We start from the raw sequence: 19217 nt of genomic DNA, 5'->3' as shown, positions 1-19217 counted from the left end.
ATTCAGTGCTCTCTGGGCATGGCAGAGACAAAGGCGAACAATAGTGCAGCCCAGTGCCGATGCCCCCCACCTGAATCTCCTGGATCGAGAATCAACCCCACCAGACGAGAACGCAACAGCGGGGTAGGTACAGCAAGGCGGTGACGGCTCCATCCCTGTACAACCTCTCACTCAGCCTCTCACTTACCATACCCAGCTCAACATTATGACAGCGATGGGACACATGAGATGACATGGGAACTGCAGTCTCGGTAAGATCACCATTGCCGAATGTCCAAAAGACTGACGGTTGTTCGTAGAGTAGGAGAAAACAGTAGCGCACACCCAAGTGCACTAGGTTTTGCTCCCAAGACCCCCACAGGTGGCTGTCTTTCTCATGAGACACTAGACCACTAGAGGTCAGAGACCATAGGACTGTATTGGTAATAAACCAAATCACCTACCCCATACAAGGTTATCCCGTAGAACGTATAGGTGACGTATATATGGGGCTGTACTTGTGTGGGTGCACACAGTACCTCTACTTTTGCTAGTGTAAACCTTTGATCTTTTGAAAATCGGCGGCTCAAGTCTCCCATGAGCCGACGTGGAATATAACGCTCTCTAGGCAACGAGAGACTGGTAGATGCGGCCTTGGAACCAGCTGGGCCTGCCCTGCAAGGCCTGGCATTAACCAGCGCTGCATGCGACGGGCTGGTTGGGTCAGGGCGGCCGTGGAGCCCCCTTGGGTCACCCCAACGAGAGGAAGAGGCGTACAGTTGGGTGACAGACCAGAGGCCCGCATAGCTATGACGCCGTCATCCTCGCCAGGCCTCACAACAATGCTTGGACTATGGTCGGTCGTACTGATCTGCAGGATGGGCTCGGATTCAGCGTGTCCCTGGCCGCGACCCAAGAGGCCGGAGCCGACAGTCTTGGCGACACTGCGAAGCCGAGAAGGATGGGGCGGCCGGATGAGCCCCCTGACCCCGGGCCGAGGGGAAGGGGCCTGGACGGAATGTTGGACTCCAGGTCTTGGGCCGCACCAACATTCTACTCTCCGCCCAATGTTCTGCCTGATGCTCACATCTTACCCCCGGCCGCGCCGTAAAAGGCCTCACCGCAGCCATCACCCGGTCTATCTCCCGTGCCATAGGTGGGCAGTGAGATGCGTGACTGTCTGACTGTCTACCACATGTTGAATGTGAGTGGTGCGCAAGTGACCGAGATCCTGTATCCGGACAAGGCAACGAGGCGACCACTCCTAAGAAGTCTAAACTGTCCCTGAATTTCAAAGCCCCTTGCAAAAAGGCCTCGCTTATGCAGGTACCTGGCGGGGTCTTGTCGGGCCTGTCTCAGTCAGCCATGTGGCAGGTGGCAGCAGATGATGAGGGGTCGGGAGGCAAGGGGTGAGGAAAGCCTCAGCCTGAGCCTCAGCCTCAGCCTCAGCCTAGCCCAGCCCACATGATACTAGACCAACAGGTTTGCAATATTTTCACCCGTACTGTGCCATAAGAAATTGGTATGTGTTAGCATCAAATTCGAAAATTATCAGTCGCCCATGTGCACGGCACAGCCTCTGGGCGAATGCCACAATCACATCATTAGCTTGTTAGGCAGAACAGGCCGTCATGCACGGAGTAGACGGGCTTGTATGTAGACTGCTTATGCACATGCCCAGATGGGTGCCAAGCCTCATTATATGCATGTTGTGACACCACCGCCGACCACTAATACAAGGCGGCAGTGGCAGTGCTGACAAGTGTACTCCTCTTTCTACACCCGAAAGCGGTGCGTGGCAGCCGGCGAGGAGACTCAGCCGCCGGCGGCGCACACAACTAACAGTCGGTCGCTAGTCATCCGTCCCAGTAGGATGATGCGGCCGCGGCCCTTTTCCCCTTTGCTCATCAAACCACGCCTAGGTAGCCTTTGTGCAAGTGGTAAAACGTCCGGTATGTTGGTCTCGATCCCTCCAGTCTAGTTTATCAACAAAGGAGCAGTATCCCAAGCGGGCTGGCCCAGATGGTGAGCATTCCACATTGCAGACTGCTGCGGGGCAAGGCAGTCAGCCACAAGGCATACACGCCGGCTGCCATTTGATCTGGTCTTTGGATGATGGCAATATGATAAGAAGGCGCCGTTTGTTTTCAAAGATCAAGTACGGGCGGGCAATCACCATCAACGGCCAGCTCCTTCTCCATCAACAAACAGGCCACCAGTCATCAGCCACCAACCGTCAACACGCCGTCTGAAGGCTGCCAACAGACCGGCCAAGTCCAAGTCGAAATCCATCTGCAAGTGCCAACCCCGAGTGCAAGTCACAGCACAAGGGCCATTCATTGCTTGCTTCTTGTCTCCCTTGAGCAGCTCTTTCTAAATTAGGAGTCACCCTGCGGCCCCAGCCGTCTGCATCCCTTGTCTCCAAAGTCCTTATTGTCAACAACCAACCTACATCGATACAGCCTCCGGGCCCTTCTTCCTCCCTCACAAATGTCTGACCTGCTCATCCACCCGTCCACAAACAGTTCTCGCCATAGTCGATTAAGCCGTCGCTCATCAGCACCTCGCCACAAGCCCAGCCCTGTCGCACCCAGCATGAGCAGCAACAGGAACAGCTTTCTCGGCTCTATCAAGGGCTCCATTAAGGACAAGCTCTCGAGGTCCCCCAGCAACGCCTCGCAGGGCTCTACCAGACAGCCTCGCCATCAGCCTCAGCCCCAGCCTCAGCCTCGGGGCAACAACCCCTTCTCAAACCCCTTCTCCGCTGCCGCTCCTCCCCCTCAGCCACCTCGTGAGTCCCGCCTCTTCCCATCTGGCAAATCGTCACAGGACACAGGATCTGACAAACCTGCTGCAGACAATGAGCCCCCTCCGGCATATACTAGTGTACCCACTGCCGGGCCCAGCACCTATCCATCAGCGCCGTCGCCCGCCTATGCCGCCCGGGACCCAAGCCCCGCGCCCTCTAGGATTTCCGCTATCACCGTTACTACCCCAGAGGACCAGTATGCCTTCCTGAGCTCTTTCGACACCATCTTCCTCATCGACGACAGCGGCAGCATGGTCGGTCGGTCCTGGCGGGAAGTCCAGTCAGCCCTCTCGTCCATCACCCCCATCTGTACCGCTCATGATGCCGATGGTGTCGACATCTACTTTCTGAACCACCGGTCGCCCTACCCCGCCAGCCAGTCACAAGGCAAGCCCCCGGGCGGCTACACCAACGTGAGAGATGCTGCTGCTGTGGAGCGCATCTTCACATCCGTCCGCCCCGGTGGCATGACGCCCACCGGCACCCGGCTCAACCACATACTCAAGGCCTACCTTCGCCACTATGAGGCGGCCGTGGACCGAGCCGGCGGCGACCCGGATGGCACAGATGTGAAACCCATCAATGTCATCATGATCACTGACGGTGTGCCCTCCGATGACCCCGAGTCCGTCCTGCTGTCCGTCGCCCAGAAGCTCGACAGGCTGGAGGCCCCGCCACACCAGGTCGGCGTGCAGTTCTTCCAGGTTGGCAATGAGCCCGGTGCGGCTGATGCCCTTCGGACCTTGGACGATGATCTGGCCGAGATGGGTGGTGGTGTCCGCGACATGGTAGACACTGTTACGTTTTCATCTCGTGGCGATGCCGGCAGGAACTCAGCCCCAAGTTTGAGCGCAGACGGTATCCTGAAGGTGGTTCTCGGTGCTGTTGTGAAGCGACTCGACCGTGCTAGGATCATGGATGCGGAGCGGAGAAGTCAGAGGAGCGGCAGAAGCAACATGCTGCATCCATAGGACGGAAGCCAGCAGTTTCTGCAGCCTCCTCAGCAGCAGTTTAGAGGTCAGAGAGGAGCCTACGATGGCAGTGGGCAACTGCCCCAGCGACCTTCTAAGTGGAGCCCAGGCCTGGAATATGGGCGGAAGACTTAGCAAGCGTCTTCTACCCAGCTCCCATATGACAGCAGTCCACCGGCTCTTCCTCCTTCTCACACTCGTCCTCCTATTGAACCGTTCGAATCGCATGGGCAACAACCACAGCAATTTGCTTGGCCTGACAATCCACAGGGAAGACCATCTCCCCCGCAGGTGTGGCACCAGCAACAAGAACAAGCTCTCCACCAGAGTCTGTATGACCGAGAGGAAGAGCAGCGGGCACAGGGCTTCTCTCCTCCACCTAGTGGTAACCTATGGTGGCAACCATAGACTTTTGCATTTTCCCTAGCTCTCAAATGCTGTCTGGCAATAGAAGGACACGGCGCCGGACTCCCTGGCATTGGTGAGGCGTTTTTGGTACGGCGTGAAACATTCATTTTTTTCCCTAGGAAGTAACAAGTCCATTTGATACCCGTCAGAGACAGGATCTCTCCTCTCAAAGAATTAAATTTTGAATTCCACAGCACTGAAGCAGCTCTCTCTACACATCGTGACGAATGAAACCAGCACAATGACTGCCTGACAGCTAAATTGATTGGCTAGTGGAATCTGATATTATGCGGTGATATGAGCTTGAGAAAGGATCGGGTCGCTTGGGGGGGGGGGCTTCGCCCAGCAGGGCTCGGAACGCATGGTTTGAGCCAAGTCATTCTCGTCGGATCACCCCATAGCCCTTTCTACGCACAAGATGCGGGATTGGACTTGAGGCGACACAGCCCGTGGCTCCCCAGATACTTCTGGCAGACAGGCTGTTGCTTCGGATATTGCACGCTTGCGGGCCGGATACGCGAGGGACTTGTGCATGGCAATTTTTGAAGACCGTGGGTCCCACAAAGCTCCAGCTCAGGAAACAATGATCAATCCTTCCAAAGTGGATCAGTTGTAGCCCGCGGAGTATTCCTACCAAACCAGGGAGGTTGACATTCGCTCGGGCACTCGATGCTGACTTGACCAGAGCTTGGATGACCTGCGAGAGCAGCGGGCTTACACGCGGCTACATGCGAGCAGGGGACCAATTCGAACTTCCGTCACACTTCACCTGCTGCAGGTCACCTGGGTCTTGCCATGACCTGTCATGTCACCGTAGGAGCCCTAATCCCTCGGAATCACTCACCAGTCACCCCCACGGGTCATGCCAGCCCTCATTCGCATGCAGTCTCTCGATTAGTCGACCCGTTCTTGGCGGCAACGTTGTGTATCCTGTGGGTGTGTCAAGCACGAAGGTTCTTCCTCGGGACAACTCCGGAACTGGTTAGTCATGAAGACTCAAGGTAATTCAAAGATTTAATCCTTGGCCAGTATGAACCCGGAAATAGTGACACTTTGAGGAGCATGGAAAAAGCCGCGTTGAGCGGCGGCGAATATGTTGTTTCCGAGCTTGGACCACCCGGCCGAAAGACCCCGTTCTGGGCTCCCGAGGTAAGTTTATTCTAGAAGCGACCCGAATACCAATCGCCGATGAGCCTCAACAGAGGAGAAAAGGAGGGACAAGCCCAAGTCAGGCGCTTGAAATACCCGTATTTTCTTCTCATCAACCCGCCCTGGACGCTGAGCACACCTGACTCAAGTCAGCAATGAGGAGGACCTTTACGAAGCGTGCGAGTCTCGGCCAGCTTCACCGCAGCTCACTTGCGCACACCACGCCAACAACCACCACAATAATAAGCTCAACGGCCGCGGCAGGGAGAGCCCCCCACACCTGGACCCAGCAGCAGCAGCGGCAACAGCCTCGGCAGCGACCTTGCATTGCCCCCATCGTCAGCCGCGTCTACCCACAGCTGCTACCACATCATTACTACCACTCGAGCAGCACCCGGCGGCAGCGGCAGCAGGAGGAGGAGGAGAGTGCGAGTGCCCGCACGCCCTCGCAGCCCGAGGCAGTACCAGGGAACACCCCGGCGGCAGAGCACGGCAGCACCATGGGAGGATCAGGAGCGACAGGGGCCAGCGCTGGCAGGCCCCCGACGTCGAGCACGCAAGCCGCACCCGGGAGCACACCAGATGGGCCCTCTGGGCCCGTGGCCAATCAGGCGGCGCCAGGCGGCCCAGGCGCGCCGAATGCGTCTGGGGCCGCAGCAGGGCACGCCGCAGATCTTCGCGAGAGTGCGGGCGAGCGTGGAGAGGCTGCTGCAGGAGGACATCAAGGAGCAAGGGCCGCAGGGGTTGCTGAGGGGGACGTGGGAGGAGACGGTGCTGGTGCTGGTGCTGGGGCTGGTGGCGGTGGCGGGGACCCAAAGGCGCTTCCGCCGCCGACGGAGGATGGGAATAACGTCCAGACCCTTGAGGTCGACGGGAAGCCCATCAGCCTGGACCACTTGGGCCCACTGGTGGTTCACAAGGACGGCACCATGTCCAGGATCAGTAACTGGGGTGAGATGACCGAGATTGAGCGGAAAAACACACTGCGGATCCTGGTGAAGAGGAACCAGGTCAGGTTGGGTGCTCTGAGGCAGGGATTGAAGACAGAAAGTGATGAGACCAAGTGATCAATCCGTCAATCTTGTGTTTGGATGAGAATTCATAACATTATCATACGCGCAGGACATATCGTGAACCAGAATTACATTTGCCACATAGACATAAACATGAAATCAAGTCAAGTCCAGTCACCCATATTTTCCCCATGTCCCAGGGGAACTATGCTCCTCGCCCAATTTCTCTGCCCGTGCCGCACGGAGCAGAACCATAATGTTGGCTGAGCCTAACCCCTAAACGCCTGCCAATGTGTGTGCAACTAGGGACGCCCTATGAGTTCCTAGTAGCCATGGGTATATACTCCAGAACAGACCACCCGATGGCACTGGCGTTATGAGGATGTCCCAGTCTTGGCCTTCTTTGCTTCCGGCGCCCCGTCCGTCTTGGCGATGATTTCGGCCTCAGCCTTCTCCTCCTTCTCCTCCTTCTTGGAGTCGCTGGTCGCTTGGGATGATGCCTTGCTCGAAGAGGAACCCTCGTTCTTCTCGATGACGAGCTTCTTTAGCCACTGGTTCTCCGTCTCCAGTTGTGTGATCTTCTGCTCCAGCGCGGCGACCTTCTCGGACATCTCCTTGGCGCTCTTCTCCAGTGCCTGCTCCCTCTGCTTCTTCTTAACGCGGAAACGGGCGCTGGCGGCCGTGTTCCGCCGGCGTTTGTCCTCCTCGGCTGCAACCCTCGAGACCTCCTCCATGTTCATGGCGCGGTTGGGAGTCTGAGGCTCAGCGGCCCGACGCTTATCGCCCGTCTTGGGCTGGCTGCCGGCATGGCTCGCGTACGCAGGGTAGACAGCCTGTGGGTTTGGCTGAATGGGTTGCAGACTTCCTAGGCTGTCGGGGAAGTTGTGTAATGTGGGGGACGCATATGCGTTATTGAAGTCGCCGAAGTTAAACTCTCCTGTGCGAGGCATAGTGCCATGATCAGCACGCGTAATTGACAGAAATTGTACTCATCAGTGTCGCGGAGACGGTAGAAAAACACGCCGCAAGGAGAGGCACAGGCTGGGGAGAGAAGATTGGTGAACAAGCTTCACAGCCCCCAGTATGTCGACCATGTCAGACAGACATATCAAGAAATGGACGACGCGGACCCATGGGGGACAGTATGTAGTATGCGGATGGGTGCAGTGAGGCATGGGTTCTGTCGGTTCTGGGAGAGGGACAGTGACGCTGCAAGGTCACGGGGTATTGCGCCATCGATGGCCAGTATGGCGGATGCATATCTGGCACTACCCCAGAGGCTGCAAGCCTCGCAGGACGCAGCTGGGATTGACATTTCCTCGAATCTGAAGATGGCCTGGGCCAATCAGACTGGCGGCTGATGGTGCAAGCTGGGAGCATGCGGCAGGCCGCAGGCCGCAGGTGCAGGGTGGGGAAGCAAGGCTGGTCCTCCGTGCGCGATAGCAGAGTGCCATTGGCTTTTCGATCGGATCCTCGGGGCAGAATAGAGGTACTCGGAACCGGCCTGAGGCTCAGTAGGCACTTGCCTCTTCCGCAACATCTCTCGGCACTCACCGTCCCCTGCCGAGAACACGGCCCCTCCCAGCCGGGGTACTTTTTGCCCCCTGTGAAAAGAGACTGGACTTTGGACCGTGATGTCCCGCAGTATCCCGACGTGACCAGAACCCCGCCAGGGCCTTGGAGCCGCACAGGGCGGGTAGGGTAGTGGGCAGTGCACAAGCAGAGCGACCAGACAAAGCCAAAATGCGATCCAGGCCCTCCAGCAACGCGGATCCGACGAAAATAGAAAAACCCCAAAGACCTACCATTGTTCATGTTGAAATCCATGCCCCCAAATTCTCCCGGGATAGTTGAAGTGGCTGATGTCGGCTCGGCTTTCGACGATGGCGGGCTGTCGGCCGCGGGCTTGAAATCGGTCTGGGTCTGGCTGTCGAAATCGAAGAATTGTGTGTTGGCGAACAAGTCCAAATTGTCGAGAGATGTGAAGTCCTCCTCGGGCTCGGAGGTTGACACGGTGTTGAGCTGTTCCCTCATGAACTGGGCCAAATGTGACCCTTGCCGCCCGTAGTTGGCCATGTCGACCTCTTGTGGTGTCGGTCAAACCGCGCGGTGATTACTGGACGCTCGCGGTCTCGCTGCCGGTCGCGGTCGAAGTCACGATCGGTGTCGTCGTGGCGGCGGTGTCGTCGTGGTTATGTTGTCGGAGGCGAGTGACTTTCGAGTCTCGATGGTCAAATTGACGGGTGAGTTGTGGTGGTCGGCGCCCCTGTTTGCAGCGGATGTTGAATGGGGTGGTTTGTGTCCTTTGGGGTAGAGATGCCACGAGTCGAGAGGGTTTTGAATGGTTGAGTCAGTTCGCAGGTGGGACCCAAGGTTGAAGTGGGAGTGTGGGAGTGGTGGTGCTAGTCGAATACGCCGACGATCGGGGGGTCGATTACTAGCGGCAGTCCCACACACTGTAGGAAAGGGTGGTTTGGCAGTAATCAAAAAGCAGTAAAGCCGAGCGTCATCCGAGAACCGTGCACGGCGCCGCGCCGACAGAAATAGGGCGTTTGTGGGCTCGAAGCGGTCGGAAACAAGCAGTAATGGGTTGATTGAAGGCCAGACTTGAACAGCAGGCAGGACACGATGTTCAGGAGTGCAGTGGGCTGGGCGGAGTGTTGACGAAGCCCTTTGATCTGGGGGGAGGGGGGAGATGAAAGAAAAAAAAGATGGTCAACGTAAGAGACCGGGGTCTGAACAAGGACATCTGCGGGGCCTCACGAGAACACCTCCGTGCAAAATGTCAGGCAGTCAGGGACTTCAGTGGGTTATCTCAAATGTTCAGATGCCCCTTTCCCAAGCGTTTTTTCAGTACAGCTTTCCCCACCTATTTAGTGTGGCGGAAGCTGGCGCAGTCAAAATGCTGACAAATATTGGGGAAACCTTTAGAGAAAATGTATTGGCTAAGAAGTCTGCTTACTAAAAAGCTGTACTGAACGCTTGGAAGGACATCTGAAACCAAAATGTAGAAAATCCAGATTAAAGGGACCAGTTTGTATGGTAATGAAAAGTACCCTCCTTCAACACTTCTCAATCCCAACACCTTCCCAACTAGTAATCCACATAGAAATAACATGTTGACAGAGAGAATTGGCAAGAGCTTCTTTTTGAAGTTTTTTTATTCCCAGAGCCCTTCGTTTGATTGAATGCAGCATACCCAATCGAAAAAACAATCAAGGGGACCCAAGTCACCCTTCCGATTGCCCATGTCGCCTTGCCCAGATTCCCTTAGAAATAGAGTGCAACCTGGTGGAAGTTAGTAAGAATTGTCATCTGAGGCTGGGAAGGGTACTTACTTGGAGAGAGAAGAGTTGTTGGGGGAGAAATTCGAATTTAGGGTTGGCTGGTGAAATGGGCGTCCCTTTGTCCTTATAAGGGGTGCATTTTGGTCACAGACCTCCGTGCGTTGAAAGCTGACCTCTCCTCTCCAGCCACACCTTAAGTAAGCAGTAGCCATGAGTCAAGCGCAGCTTTCCCAGCACGGAGGTCTGTGTGTCAGAGATAATCAGTGGGTGGGTCCCCGCTAACAGAGCGGCGGTAACCACCAGCCTGTGTCGGAAGGGCGCCTGGCACCTGGCCGTTTGCAAAAGCCGTGAGGGGCCCCTTCCGCCGTTAGAGGGGGAAATCTCTGATCCCGAGCTAATACACTAGACTGCCTCGAGAGCACCGGAATACCTATTACTGTGGTAATGCTCATCCCGCGCGGGGACATTCCCAAGATCGGAAGCGCCCCACCCTCAGGCCAGGCCACGACGCTTCTCTGACCAGGCTGGGCTCTTTTGTGCAGCCAGTCTTGCCAGTGACTCTCCCACTCGCCTGCCCGCCGGTTAAATTTGAAGCGTCGACCCACAGCACTACATCCCACATGGCGAGGGTGGAATTATCTAATAGGTGGCGAGGCCCTGGTCAGCTACCTCGGAGCTTGTTGCCCATCCCGCGCAACAAGCCATAGGACGCAATTGATGGCACGGGGCGCTTGACGTCTGGATAGGCAGCTGCACGCGGGCTGCTACAGTGTGCTTCGTGCCTCATCTGCAGTGAGTGGTCAGGGTGGTGTTGTCGCCGGCGCCAAGTCAACGCTGCTGACTGTTTGACAGCCGACTGACTGACCAGGATGACACGCCTGATCGCAGGGCACTGTGTACAAACCTACCGATCTCCTGCGATCTTTACAAAGAGGACGCTCGGAGCCCGGGCCCAGCGGACGACAGGACTCAGAGTTTCAGCCTCCAGCCAGCGAAAATGGCCCCGATCGATGCCGAACCGCCGGAGATGCACCGCAAGCCAAGCTGCCCAATGCCGCACCAACCACTCACAATGAGCCGTCGACTTACCTGTAGACGATGAACTGACCATGTTGACCCTGGATTTGGACTCGACCTTCTGGAAGGTATGTAGAATACAGGTACTGTGCCTGCACAGAAGTACTCCGTGCTCCAAGGTCGGATACAGCCAGCCCCGTCTGCAAGTGTGATGCAGTGACACAAGTATGCCAGGCAGCCCCGCCATTGCTGATAAATCAAGCATGCTTCTTTTCCGGTTCTTATCTGCAAGCGTGCGCGCACTCACGTTGTGACAGCTGAGAAATGCAAATGCCAAGCCGGCCGTTATCAAGGTTTCGGCTCTGCATTCGCTTAGATAAGCCCTGCCGTCGGTCCAGAACGTGCTCAGAGTCTCAGACTCAGACTGCCCGGCAGGCAGCCCGACCTCGACCTTGGCACCCGGGGTTCGCGTCACCCAGAGCCCCACGACGCGTCTCACCCCTAGTAGCCTGTTCCATCAACCATTGCATCATGGTATGAAGCGGTGCCGTCCCGTCACATGCCCTACGTACTCACCTTGCGATGATGCTCCACGTGGGCTCTGCCGTTGCCGTTGAGAAGAGATGGCGCGTATCTCAGTCCCCACCACCGCCCGCCTCCCTTCAACCTTGCGCCTCGAGCCCTCCAGCTCTACAGTCTTGAAGCAGCTCAGCCGTCTGAACCGGGCGTCCCTGCTCACGCTCGTACTTGACTGGCTCGACGACAACAATGCCTCCCTCTGTGGCCCCTATCTGCGGGACCAACAAGACGACGATGACGATGACGACCCCGCCGACCTCTATCCGCCGCTGTCCTCCGTGGAGGAGCTCCGGGACCTTTACTCCGACATGCAGAGCCGCAAAGGCTCGAAGCGCGAAGTTGTCGACCGCATAGTGGAAGGTGACTGGCGCCATGGCCTGACACTTTACCAGCTCTCTATGGCGGATCTGCAACACCTCTATCAGAATCCTACCTCCCAGAGATGGAGCGCATACCAGATTGTCCCCTTGAAAACACCCACGCCGCAGCAGGCTGCAGAAGACGATGCGCCTCCCAAGATCGACACTGCGTCCCTGAATGTGCCACGCTTCCATCCGTCTACATTCCTGCACAGCCTCCAGGCCCAGGTGCTGCCTGACGTGAAGTCGCACTACAGTTTTGACCGGCCCAAGGACATGGCCTTGCTGCTGCTGCGCATCTTCATACTCGACTCCCCTTACAATACCAAGCTAGCGACATCAGCAGCCGCTGGTGACGCAAGCCGGACAATATACGTGGCATTTCCTGACGGGAGCCCACACATATACATTAGCAAGCCGCAGAGCATCGGCCCAGCTGCCAGCAGTGAGACCAAGAGCCTTCACGCACTCGTCATCGAGGGAATACCCAAGGCTTTATCGCGACCGAGGCGCAGATACACGCTAAAGACCACTTCCTTGAACACGAGGAATATCCAGGAGTTGCTGGACAGACGAGGCCCAGGCAGGACGAACTCGGCCGGCGGTGGGTGGAGTATATACACAGATGAGAAGAAGAAAGAGTCACCCTTAGGGACGCTGCTCCCCTCACCACCACTTAGCGACGCGGATGACCATAAATCTACGAAGAGGCCGGGCCCAGAGGAGGCAGTGAGGGGACGAGCTGTGTCGCCCGACACGGCGCGATATGCGCGCAGGGTCAAGCGCGCGAGGGTGATCGCACAGGCAAGGTTTGGCGATTCAGCAAGAATCGACGACGGCAAGGGCGTAGAAAGAGTTGACGTTGTGATCGAAGACCCGTTCGATATGGAAATGGACCCTGTGCACGATGACAGCGAAGGTCGTGGAAGAGAGCCAGATGCTTCGAGAAGGCGTCCCAAGGATGCGTCTGTCCGCAGGAGTACAATCGACATGGCGTTTGACCGCGTCCGCGAGGAGGATGACGAGGGCGGAGGCGGTGGTGACCTCGACGGCGACGAGACAACATGGCGTCCGAGTATCAAATTGACCTTCCATGGGCCACACGTATTTGCTGGTGTGCGACAGCTCGTTGAGGCTGGCATTATTGATGGGGAAAAGATGCCGGGTTGGTTAACAGGCGAGGAGGGTGTGACCGTTGGAGCTGTACGGCATGGCAGAATCAGGGGTCACAAAGGCTCTGGTATGTGATGACTACTGTGAAATCACTGCGGTGGTCGATGATATGGCACAACTGTACTCTACGATAATCCAGCACATTTACGACTCTAGTCTGGTCGCTAACCACATCACTGTACCTGTATTTGCCTCGCCAATCTCTACTCTATGGTCGCATGTTGCCCCATGTTCTATGATTCGTCTATTCCAAATACCTTGACCGTATTCCGCCATGCAGCCTCGCACACCTCCTCGACCGAGACGCCCTTGATGCCGGCCACGATCTTAGCCACCCGCTCTATCATGCAAGGTTCGTTGCGACCCTTGACCATCGCGCCTTCGACCCATTTCTCCTTTTTGACCGTCTTGAATCTCTCAATGACCTCGGACTCCTTCTTCTGCGGCTTCTTGGTTGACTGCTGTTTCTTAGGCGGCGGCTTGGCCGCTGGGGGCGCCGCCTCTCCGTTCTCAGGTGTAGGAACAGCAGGCTCTGGCGTCTCTGCGGTGGCCTTCTCCTTCCTGTCTATCTCTACAAGGTACTTCCAACCCTCATGGCTCGGCCGTACCTCACACCAGGGCCCGTCGGTCTCGATCATCAGCCTGTCCAGCCGGACGGCGCGGACAACCTCACAATTCTCCACGGTCTTGAAGCTGCACCCGTTGAGGCCGATGTAGAGGCCCAGCTCCATGAGCTCACTCATCTCCTCAACGGTGCCCGTAAAGCTGTGCACCACGCCGCCCTTCTCCAGCCTCTCCAGCCTCTCGCCGAACGCGGCCTTGAGGCACGCCACGAAGTCGGCGTGCGCCGCGCGGCTGTGGAGAAACAGCGGCAGCTGTGGGCTCAGCGCGGCTGCGAGCGTGAGCTGTGACCGGAACGAGTGCAGCTGCAGCGACTTGGCACAGTAGTGCAGCCGGTCGTAGTCCAGGCCGAACTCGCCGAAGGCTACGAGGTGCTGCTGCCCCGGGTCCGCGGCCCGGGCGTCTTCGACCAGGCGCCGGAGGTCTGAGATGATGGTCTCGGTCTTCTCCGGGTCTACGGTCAGGCCGTCGTCCGGGATGGGTTTCTCCGGGTCTGGGCCGCAGGCGGGCGTGTGCTCGCCGTCGCCGTCCTCCTCATGGGAGTGCGGGTGGGCTGGGTCGAAGATGGAGGAGGAGCATGGGTGAATACCTGCGGTGGTGTAGACAGTGCCCGTGTAGTCCTTGGCAATGGCGAGGGCATCCCTCGAGGTCTTGAAGCTGGACCCCGTGACGATGAGTTTCGTGCAGCCGACCTGCCTTGCTCTGTCTACCAGACCGCTAAGATCGTCATCGTGCCTTTGCTTCCCGTTGTAGACGCCCCGGAATATGGGATCGGCAAGGTTGATTCCGATCTGAGGCCCGTCAGGATCTTGCTGTCTTCATGCACCGCTAGGACAAGGGGGGAAACATACATCTATATATCTTGGTTGGTACGTTGGGGCTGAAGTGACCCTTGACACTCCGTTCTCGGCGGCTAATGACGGGGATTGGGGCGGAGATTGAGATTCAGACGCCATCCTGGAGGATGCAGGCACAGAGAACCGTGCTGCTGGTCTGCCTGTGTCTATGGCTGTGGCTGTGGCCGCGGTGCAAATGCTGGTTCTGGCTGCGCAGAGTCTGGCTCGCGTAGAAAATAATTGGAGTATGTTCACGGTCATTCCTGAGACACACGCAGTACGCCAGTGACCGTGTTCAAATAGATCACTCCAGCAACAGGCAACGGACCTGGTGTTGACTCACACTCGGGCAAGCCACAGTGCCGTGCCGCTGAGATGCTGGAGGGATCGTGATGTGTGAGTGAGTGATGTGCCTAAGTACCTAGGTACTTAACCTGGGCCCCCTGCTACGGCTTACCTAGGCGCTATCATCAAAACACGCCAGGACCGCGGGTGAGCTGCTAGGCGCGTAAAGTGGCTCGGCCGATCGGCTCTGGGGCTGATGGCTGGCCCCTGCACTTGTTGGATCTTTTTGCAGACAGTAACACTGGAGCACTGCACACAAGGTATATGCCCAAGATCCTAGGGTCATGTAAGCCGCATCCCAGGCACCTGGGAAGTGCTGCAGGGTGGTGACAGGGGCAGCACGAGCCTCTGCGCGTCGTCCTGTTGCCCGCCCACAACAAGACGCGTTTTTGCTGCACTTGTAAGCAACACGCGCTTCCCAGAGCACGACTACTTAAAACTTCCCGCAACCGCGGTCCTCTGCTCGCTCTTTTGCATTCTTCACTTCCACAACTCCACCCAATTAACCCCGACGTACTCACTTCCTCTTCACCTTGTCGGGGCATAGAAAACCTCCTTCGTAAATAGCCCTTCCGGTGCCTTCAGCATCCTCTTGCCGGAACTGCAGGCTGCCACGCGGAACGCCTGCCCCTCTCCGTTCCCGTACCCCTCTCAGAGCAGTCTTCACAACACCTCGACGCGATGTTTGTAAGAAAGCGAGGTACTATACCCCATGCCCTTCACCTTTGCGGCCATCAGACACTGACAACTGCTCAGATGGACGCCAGGAGCGCGTTCAGTTCGACAAGATCACGGCGCGTGTCTCACGACTGTGCTATGGTCTGGACATGAACCATGTCGACCCGGTTCAGATCACCCAGAAGGTCATTAGTGGTGTCTACGGAGGTGTTACAACCATCCAGCTGGACGATCTGGTCAGTATCCTTGGCCCCCTCCCCGTTCTCCATTCCGCACAGGCGTCCGGTTGCTGATTCCCTCTCGAATCCAGGCCGCAGAGACAGCCGCGTACATGACCGTCACCCACCCCGACTACGCCATTCTCGCTGCCCGTATCGCAGTTTCCAACTTGCACAAGCAGACAAAGAAGCAATGGTCTGCCGTTGTGAGCGATCTTTACCATTACGTCAACCCAAAGAACCGCAAGGCGTCGCCCATGATCTCCCAGGAGACATACGACTGCGTCATGCGTCACAAGGAGGAGTTCGACTCCGCCATTGTCTACGACCGTGACTTTGGTTACCAATACTTCGGCTTCAAGACCCTCGAGCGTTCATACCTCCTCAAGCTCGATGGTAAAGTTGTCGAGCGGCCACAGCACATGATCATGCGTGTCGCTGTCGGCATCTGGGGAGACGATGTCGAGAGGGTTATTGAGACCTACAACCTCATGTCGAACAAGTTCTTCACACATGCCTCCCCCACATTGTTCAATGCTGGCACTCCTCAGCCCCAGCTGTCATCATGCTTCCTCGTCGACATGAAGGAGGACAGCATTGAGGGCATCTACGACACCCTCAAAACTTGTGCTATGATCTCTAAGATGGCGGGTGGTATTGGTCTGAACGTGCACCGCATCCGTGCCACCGGCTCATACATTGCTGGCACCAACGGTACCTCTAATGGCATCACCCCGATGTTGCGGGTCTTCAACAACACCGCCCGATACGTCGACCAGGGCGGTAACAAGCGTCCCGGTGCCTTCGCTATCTACCTTGAGCCATGGCACGCTGATGTCTTCGAGTTCCTTGACCTGCGCAAGAACCACGGCAAGGAGGAGATCCGAGCCCGTGACCTTTTCCTTGCCCTCTGGATCCCTGATCTTTTCATGAAGCGCGTCGAGAAGAACGGTGACTGGACCCTGATGTGCCCCAACGAGTGCCCTGGCCTCGCCGACTGCTACGGCGAAGAGTTTGAGGCTCTCTACGAGCAGTACGAGAAGGAGGGCCGTGGTCGCAAGACCATGAAGGCACAGAAGCTGTGGTATGCTATCCTTGAGGCTCAGACTGAGACCGGCAACCCCTTCATGCTATACAAGGACCACGCAAACCGCAAGAGCAACCAGAAGAACCTGGGTACCATCCGAAGCTCTAACCTCTGCACTGAGATCATTGAGTACTCGGCCCCGGACGAGGTCGCTGTGTGCAACCTGGCCTCCATTGCTCTGCCCTCATATGTCGACTACGACAACAACTGCTACAACTTCCAACAGTTGCACGAGGTCACCCAGGTTGTCGTCCGAAACCTGAACAAGATCATTGATGTCAACCACTACCCGGTCAAGGAGGCCTACAACAGCAACATGCGACACCGACCTATTGGTGTCGGTGTCCAGGGTCTTGCCGACGCATTCTTGGCGCTACGCATGCCCTTCGACTCTCCAGAGGCCCGTGAGCTCAACAAGCAGATCTTCGAGACCATCTACCACGCTGCTCTCACCGCATCAAGTGACATTGCCAAGGTCGAGGGCCCCTACAAGACATACGAGGGCAGCCCCGTCTCACAAGGCATCCTGCAGTTCGACATGTGGAATGTCAAGCCCTCCGACCTCTGGGACTGGGATGCGCTCAAGGCCAAGATCAAGGAGACTGGTGTTCGCAACAGCTTGTTGCTGGCACCAATGCCGACTGCGTCGACGTCGCAGATCCTGGGCAACAATGAGTGCTTCGAGCCATACACCTCCAACATCTACCAGCGACGTGTGCTCGCTGGCGAGTTCCAGGTCGTCAACCCTTGGCTCCTCAGGGACCTGACAGAGCTTGGCTTGTGGTCTGAGGCCATGAAGAACCGCATCATCGCCGAGGATGGTTCCGTTCAGAACATTCCTAGCATCCCGGCTGATATCAAGGCCCTTTACAAGACCGTCTGGGAGATCTCTCAGAGGACCATCGTGCAGATGTCTGCTGACCGTGGTGCCTTCATTGATCAGTCTCAGTCTCTCAACATCCACATGAGGGAGCCATCCATGGGCAAGATCACCAGCATGCACTTTGCCGGCTGGAAGCTCGGTCTCAAGACTGGCATGTACTACCTCCGCACTCAGGCAGCTGCCGCACCCATCCAGTTCACTGTCGACCAGGAGGCACTCAAGATCCAGGAACAGGCCGGTGCGAAGCACAGTGGTCTTGGCAAGCGTGCCCCCCCAGCGGGAATGTGGCAGCCTTCAGCTAGTAGCTTTGTGCGGCCCATGTACGCCAAGAAGGAGTCGATCAGCGGCAGCAAGACAGTGAGCTCTAACGGAATCCCCACGCCGAGCATTACGCCGCCTCCTTCGACTCCCACTGTCGACCAAGAGGCAGCAGCGCGCATCTTGTCATCTCCTTCCAAGCCCAGGACCGTCCCGTTCAAGGCTGATCAAGAGGAGGGCGAGAGCCCCAAGGCTCTGCCCATCGAGCCTGCGGAGAAGCCCGTGGAGGAGGAGCTCCTGGACGGCAAGAAGCCTGACGGACAGTCCGAGGACAAGGACGACGACAGTGCTGACCGTGAGCACGATATCTACTCGCAAGCTGTCCTGCAATGTAAGCAATAATGGCCTCTCTTGTTCTTGTGCGTTCGTTGACTGACAAACTCAAAGGCAGCATCGACAACCCCGAGTCCTGCGTGATGTGCAGTGGTTAAGTACAATATATCAATCAGTATTGTGTATAGGGAATGAGCACGAGTCGATGTTGACGACAGCAAGTCATGACGAGAATGGGCGTCGATTTTGATTTTCTTTTTCTCATTTGGGCATGGGGTTTCCTCATTAAACGGTGCAAGGGTTGGCGGCATACATAAATCGCTTGCAAGACAATTGGGTAATATTGCGAGGTTGCGTCGCGTTGCACGGCAGCAATGGCGATGTGAATACATGGTACGAGTCGAGCACGGGAGGTTGCAGTCATGGTGAGGCGTGTAAGAGCCCATCTCTTCATTGAGGTGCCACATGCCATCCCCCCCCTTTTTCCCTCTCTTGTCTTGTCATACCACTCTCTGTTTGTAAGTCGGGTCACGGATGTTTATAGTCTTTTTCATGTGCGAATAAAGTATCGATCAGACGTTATTATCTGCTGCCGTGATTGCTGACGTCCACCGCCGGCATTGCTTATGCTGACATAAATATCAGTAGCCGTGTACGAACTTGGTTTGGCAGCCTGTCACATCGTTCCCCTTATAATCGCACCATCATGTAGCCAGGCTCAACGATAATAGGGCGTTCCAAGAAGCACCGCGCAGATGGTTCCATCAGCTACAAACAACATACGTTCTCATAGCCAGACTACCTTGATACAGTGCGAGGCTAGGGACATGACCGACTCCGAGGCATATCGGGTTCCCACGTCCTATCTACGCAAAGCTTAATTAACACCCATGGCGAGGTTGATGTCAAAGATACGGTCGGAAGCAGGCGCTCCATCCTTGCGTTGGGCTCCGAAGGTAGGATGCCTGCCTCCCGAGGAGGCTCGCGTGGAATGTGGAATGCTTGATGAAACGTGTCTGAATTCCGAGTGGTTGGAACGCCGAGCTGGGCCGGCCCATCCAAATATGAGCTCGCCTCGTGGGAGATCGCATGGGATGGATTGGACGTTGCTTATTATTTGGGTTTTCCCCTACGTCCCGGTATGAAGAAGAATCCTGTCTTTCACACACTGATAGGCCGGCCTGTATCCCGCCACAGCAGGCAAGCCCACGTCA

The 19217-nt window shown here is 56.7% G+C and overlaps 6 protein-coding genes across 6 annotated transcripts; 4 read left to right on the top strand and 2 right to left on the bottom strand.

Annotated features, from left to right (window-relative positions):
- The first annotated feature begins 1776 nt into the window (after nucleotides 1-1776).
- KVR01_009700 (uncharacterized protein) lies at nucleotides 1777-5356 on the top strand. The gene is made up of 2 exons (XM_044782984.1): nucleotides 1777-2770; nucleotides 2837-5356. The coding sequence occupies exons 1-2, from the start codon at nucleotides 2470-2472 to the stop codon at nucleotides 3757-3759; spliced, it is 1224 nt and encodes a 407-aa protein (XP_044640948.1). The 5' UTR covers nucleotides 1777-2469; the 3' UTR covers nucleotides 3760-5356.
- A 4-nt stretch (nucleotides 5357-5360) lies between these two features.
- KVR01_009822 (uncharacterized protein) lies at nucleotides 5361-9127 on the bottom strand. Its single transcript, XM_044791949.1, has 2 exons — nucleotides 8135-9127; nucleotides 5361-7266 (listed from the first exon to the last, which is right to left on the bottom strand). The coding sequence occupies exons 1-2, from the start codon at nucleotides 8403-8405 to the stop codon at nucleotides 6704-6706; spliced, it is 834 nt and encodes a 277-aa protein (XP_044641070.1). The 5' UTR covers nucleotides 8406-9127; the 3' UTR covers nucleotides 5361-6703.
- Nucleotides 5472-6383, top strand: KVR01_009960 (uncharacterized protein; the record flags this gene model as incomplete). The annotated part of the gene is made up of 1 exon (XM_044787247.1): nucleotides 5472-6383. The coding sequence occupies one exon, from the start codon at nucleotides 5472-5474 to the stop codon at nucleotides 6381-6383; it is 912 nt and encodes a 303-aa protein (XP_044641208.1).
- A 1841-nt stretch (nucleotides 9128-10968) lies between the features above and the next one.
- On the bottom strand, nucleotides 10969-14590 carry KVR01_010049 (uncharacterized protein). The gene is made up of 2 exons (XM_044787187.1): nucleotides 14217-14590; nucleotides 10969-14156 (listed from the first exon to the last, which is right to left on the bottom strand). Exons 1-2 carry the CDS (start codon nucleotides 14460-14462, stop codon nucleotides 12978-12980), a joined length of 1425 nt encoding a protein of 474 aa, XP_044641297.1. The 5' UTR covers nucleotides 14463-14590; the 3' UTR covers nucleotides 10969-12977.
- On the top strand, nucleotides 11257-12819 carry KVR01_009659 (uncharacterized protein; the record flags this gene model as incomplete). Its single annotated transcript, XM_044783267.1, has 1 exon — nucleotides 11257-12819. The coding sequence occupies one exon, from the start codon at nucleotides 11257-11259 to the stop codon at nucleotides 12817-12819; it is 1563 nt and encodes a 520-aa protein (XP_044640907.1).
- Nucleotides 14591-14795: 205 nt separating the features above from the next.
- Nucleotides 14796-18584, top strand: KVR01_009844 (uncharacterized protein). The gene is made up of 4 exons (XM_044794768.1): nucleotides 14796-15246; nucleotides 15303-15460; nucleotides 15535-18061; nucleotides 18118-18584. Exons 1-4 carry the CDS (start codon nucleotides 15228-15230, stop codon nucleotides 18159-18161), a joined length of 2748 nt encoding a protein of 915 aa, XP_044641092.1. The 5' UTR covers nucleotides 14796-15227; the 3' UTR covers nucleotides 18162-18584.
- The last annotated feature ends 633 nt before the right edge of the window (nucleotides 18585-19217 follow it).

The sequence above is a fragment of the Diaporthe batatas genome, assembly GCF_019321695.1.
Source record: "Diaporthe batatas strain CRI 302-4 chromosome Unknown Contig00012, whole genome shotgun sequence".
Lineage (NCBI taxonomy): Eukaryota > Fungi > Ascomycota > Sordariomycetes > Diaporthales > Diaporthaceae > Diaporthe > Diaporthe batatas.
This window is presented reverse-complemented; position numbering and strand designations above follow the sequence as displayed.

What these genes read in the sequence shown, in the direction of transcription:
- KVR01_009700 (XM_044782984.1), top strand. Translation starts at nt 2,470, where the DNA reads ATGTCTGACCTGCTCATCCACCCGTCCACAAACAGTTCTCGCCATAGT. An exon ending in TCCTCCCCCTCAGCCACCTC is followed by an intron (nt 2,771 to 2,836) that starts GTGAGTCCCGCC and finishes AACCTGCTGCAG; the next exon opens with ACAATGAGCCCCCTCCGGCA.
- KVR01_009822 (XM_044791949.1), bottom strand. Translation starts at nt 8,405, where the DNA reads ATGGCCAACTACGGGCGGCAAGGGTCACATTTGGCCCAGTTCATGAGG. An exon ending in GGATTTCAACATGAACAATG is followed by an intron (nt 7,267 to 8,134) that starts GTAGGTCTTTGG and finishes TGCCTCGCACAG; the next exon opens with GAGAGTTTAACTTCGGCGAC.
- KVR01_010049 (XM_044787187.1), bottom strand. Translation starts at nt 14,462, where the DNA reads ATGACCGTGAACATACTCCAATTATTTTCTACGCGAGCCAGACTCTGC. An exon ending in ACCAACCAAGATATATAGAT is followed by an intron (nt 14,157 to 14,216) that starts GTATGTTTCCCC and finishes GACGGGCCTCAG; the next exon opens with ATCGGAATCAACCTTGCCGA.
- KVR01_009844 (XM_044794768.1), top strand. An exon ending in CCATCCAGCTGGACGATCTG is followed by an intron (nt 15,461 to 15,534) that starts GTCAGTATCCTT and finishes TCTCGAATCCAG; the next exon opens with GCCGCAGAGACAGCCGCGTA. An exon ending in CTCGCAAGCTGTCCTGCAAT is followed by an intron (nt 18,062 to 18,117) that starts GTAAGCAATAAT and finishes ACAAACTCAAAG; the next exon opens with GCAGCATCGACAACCCCGAG.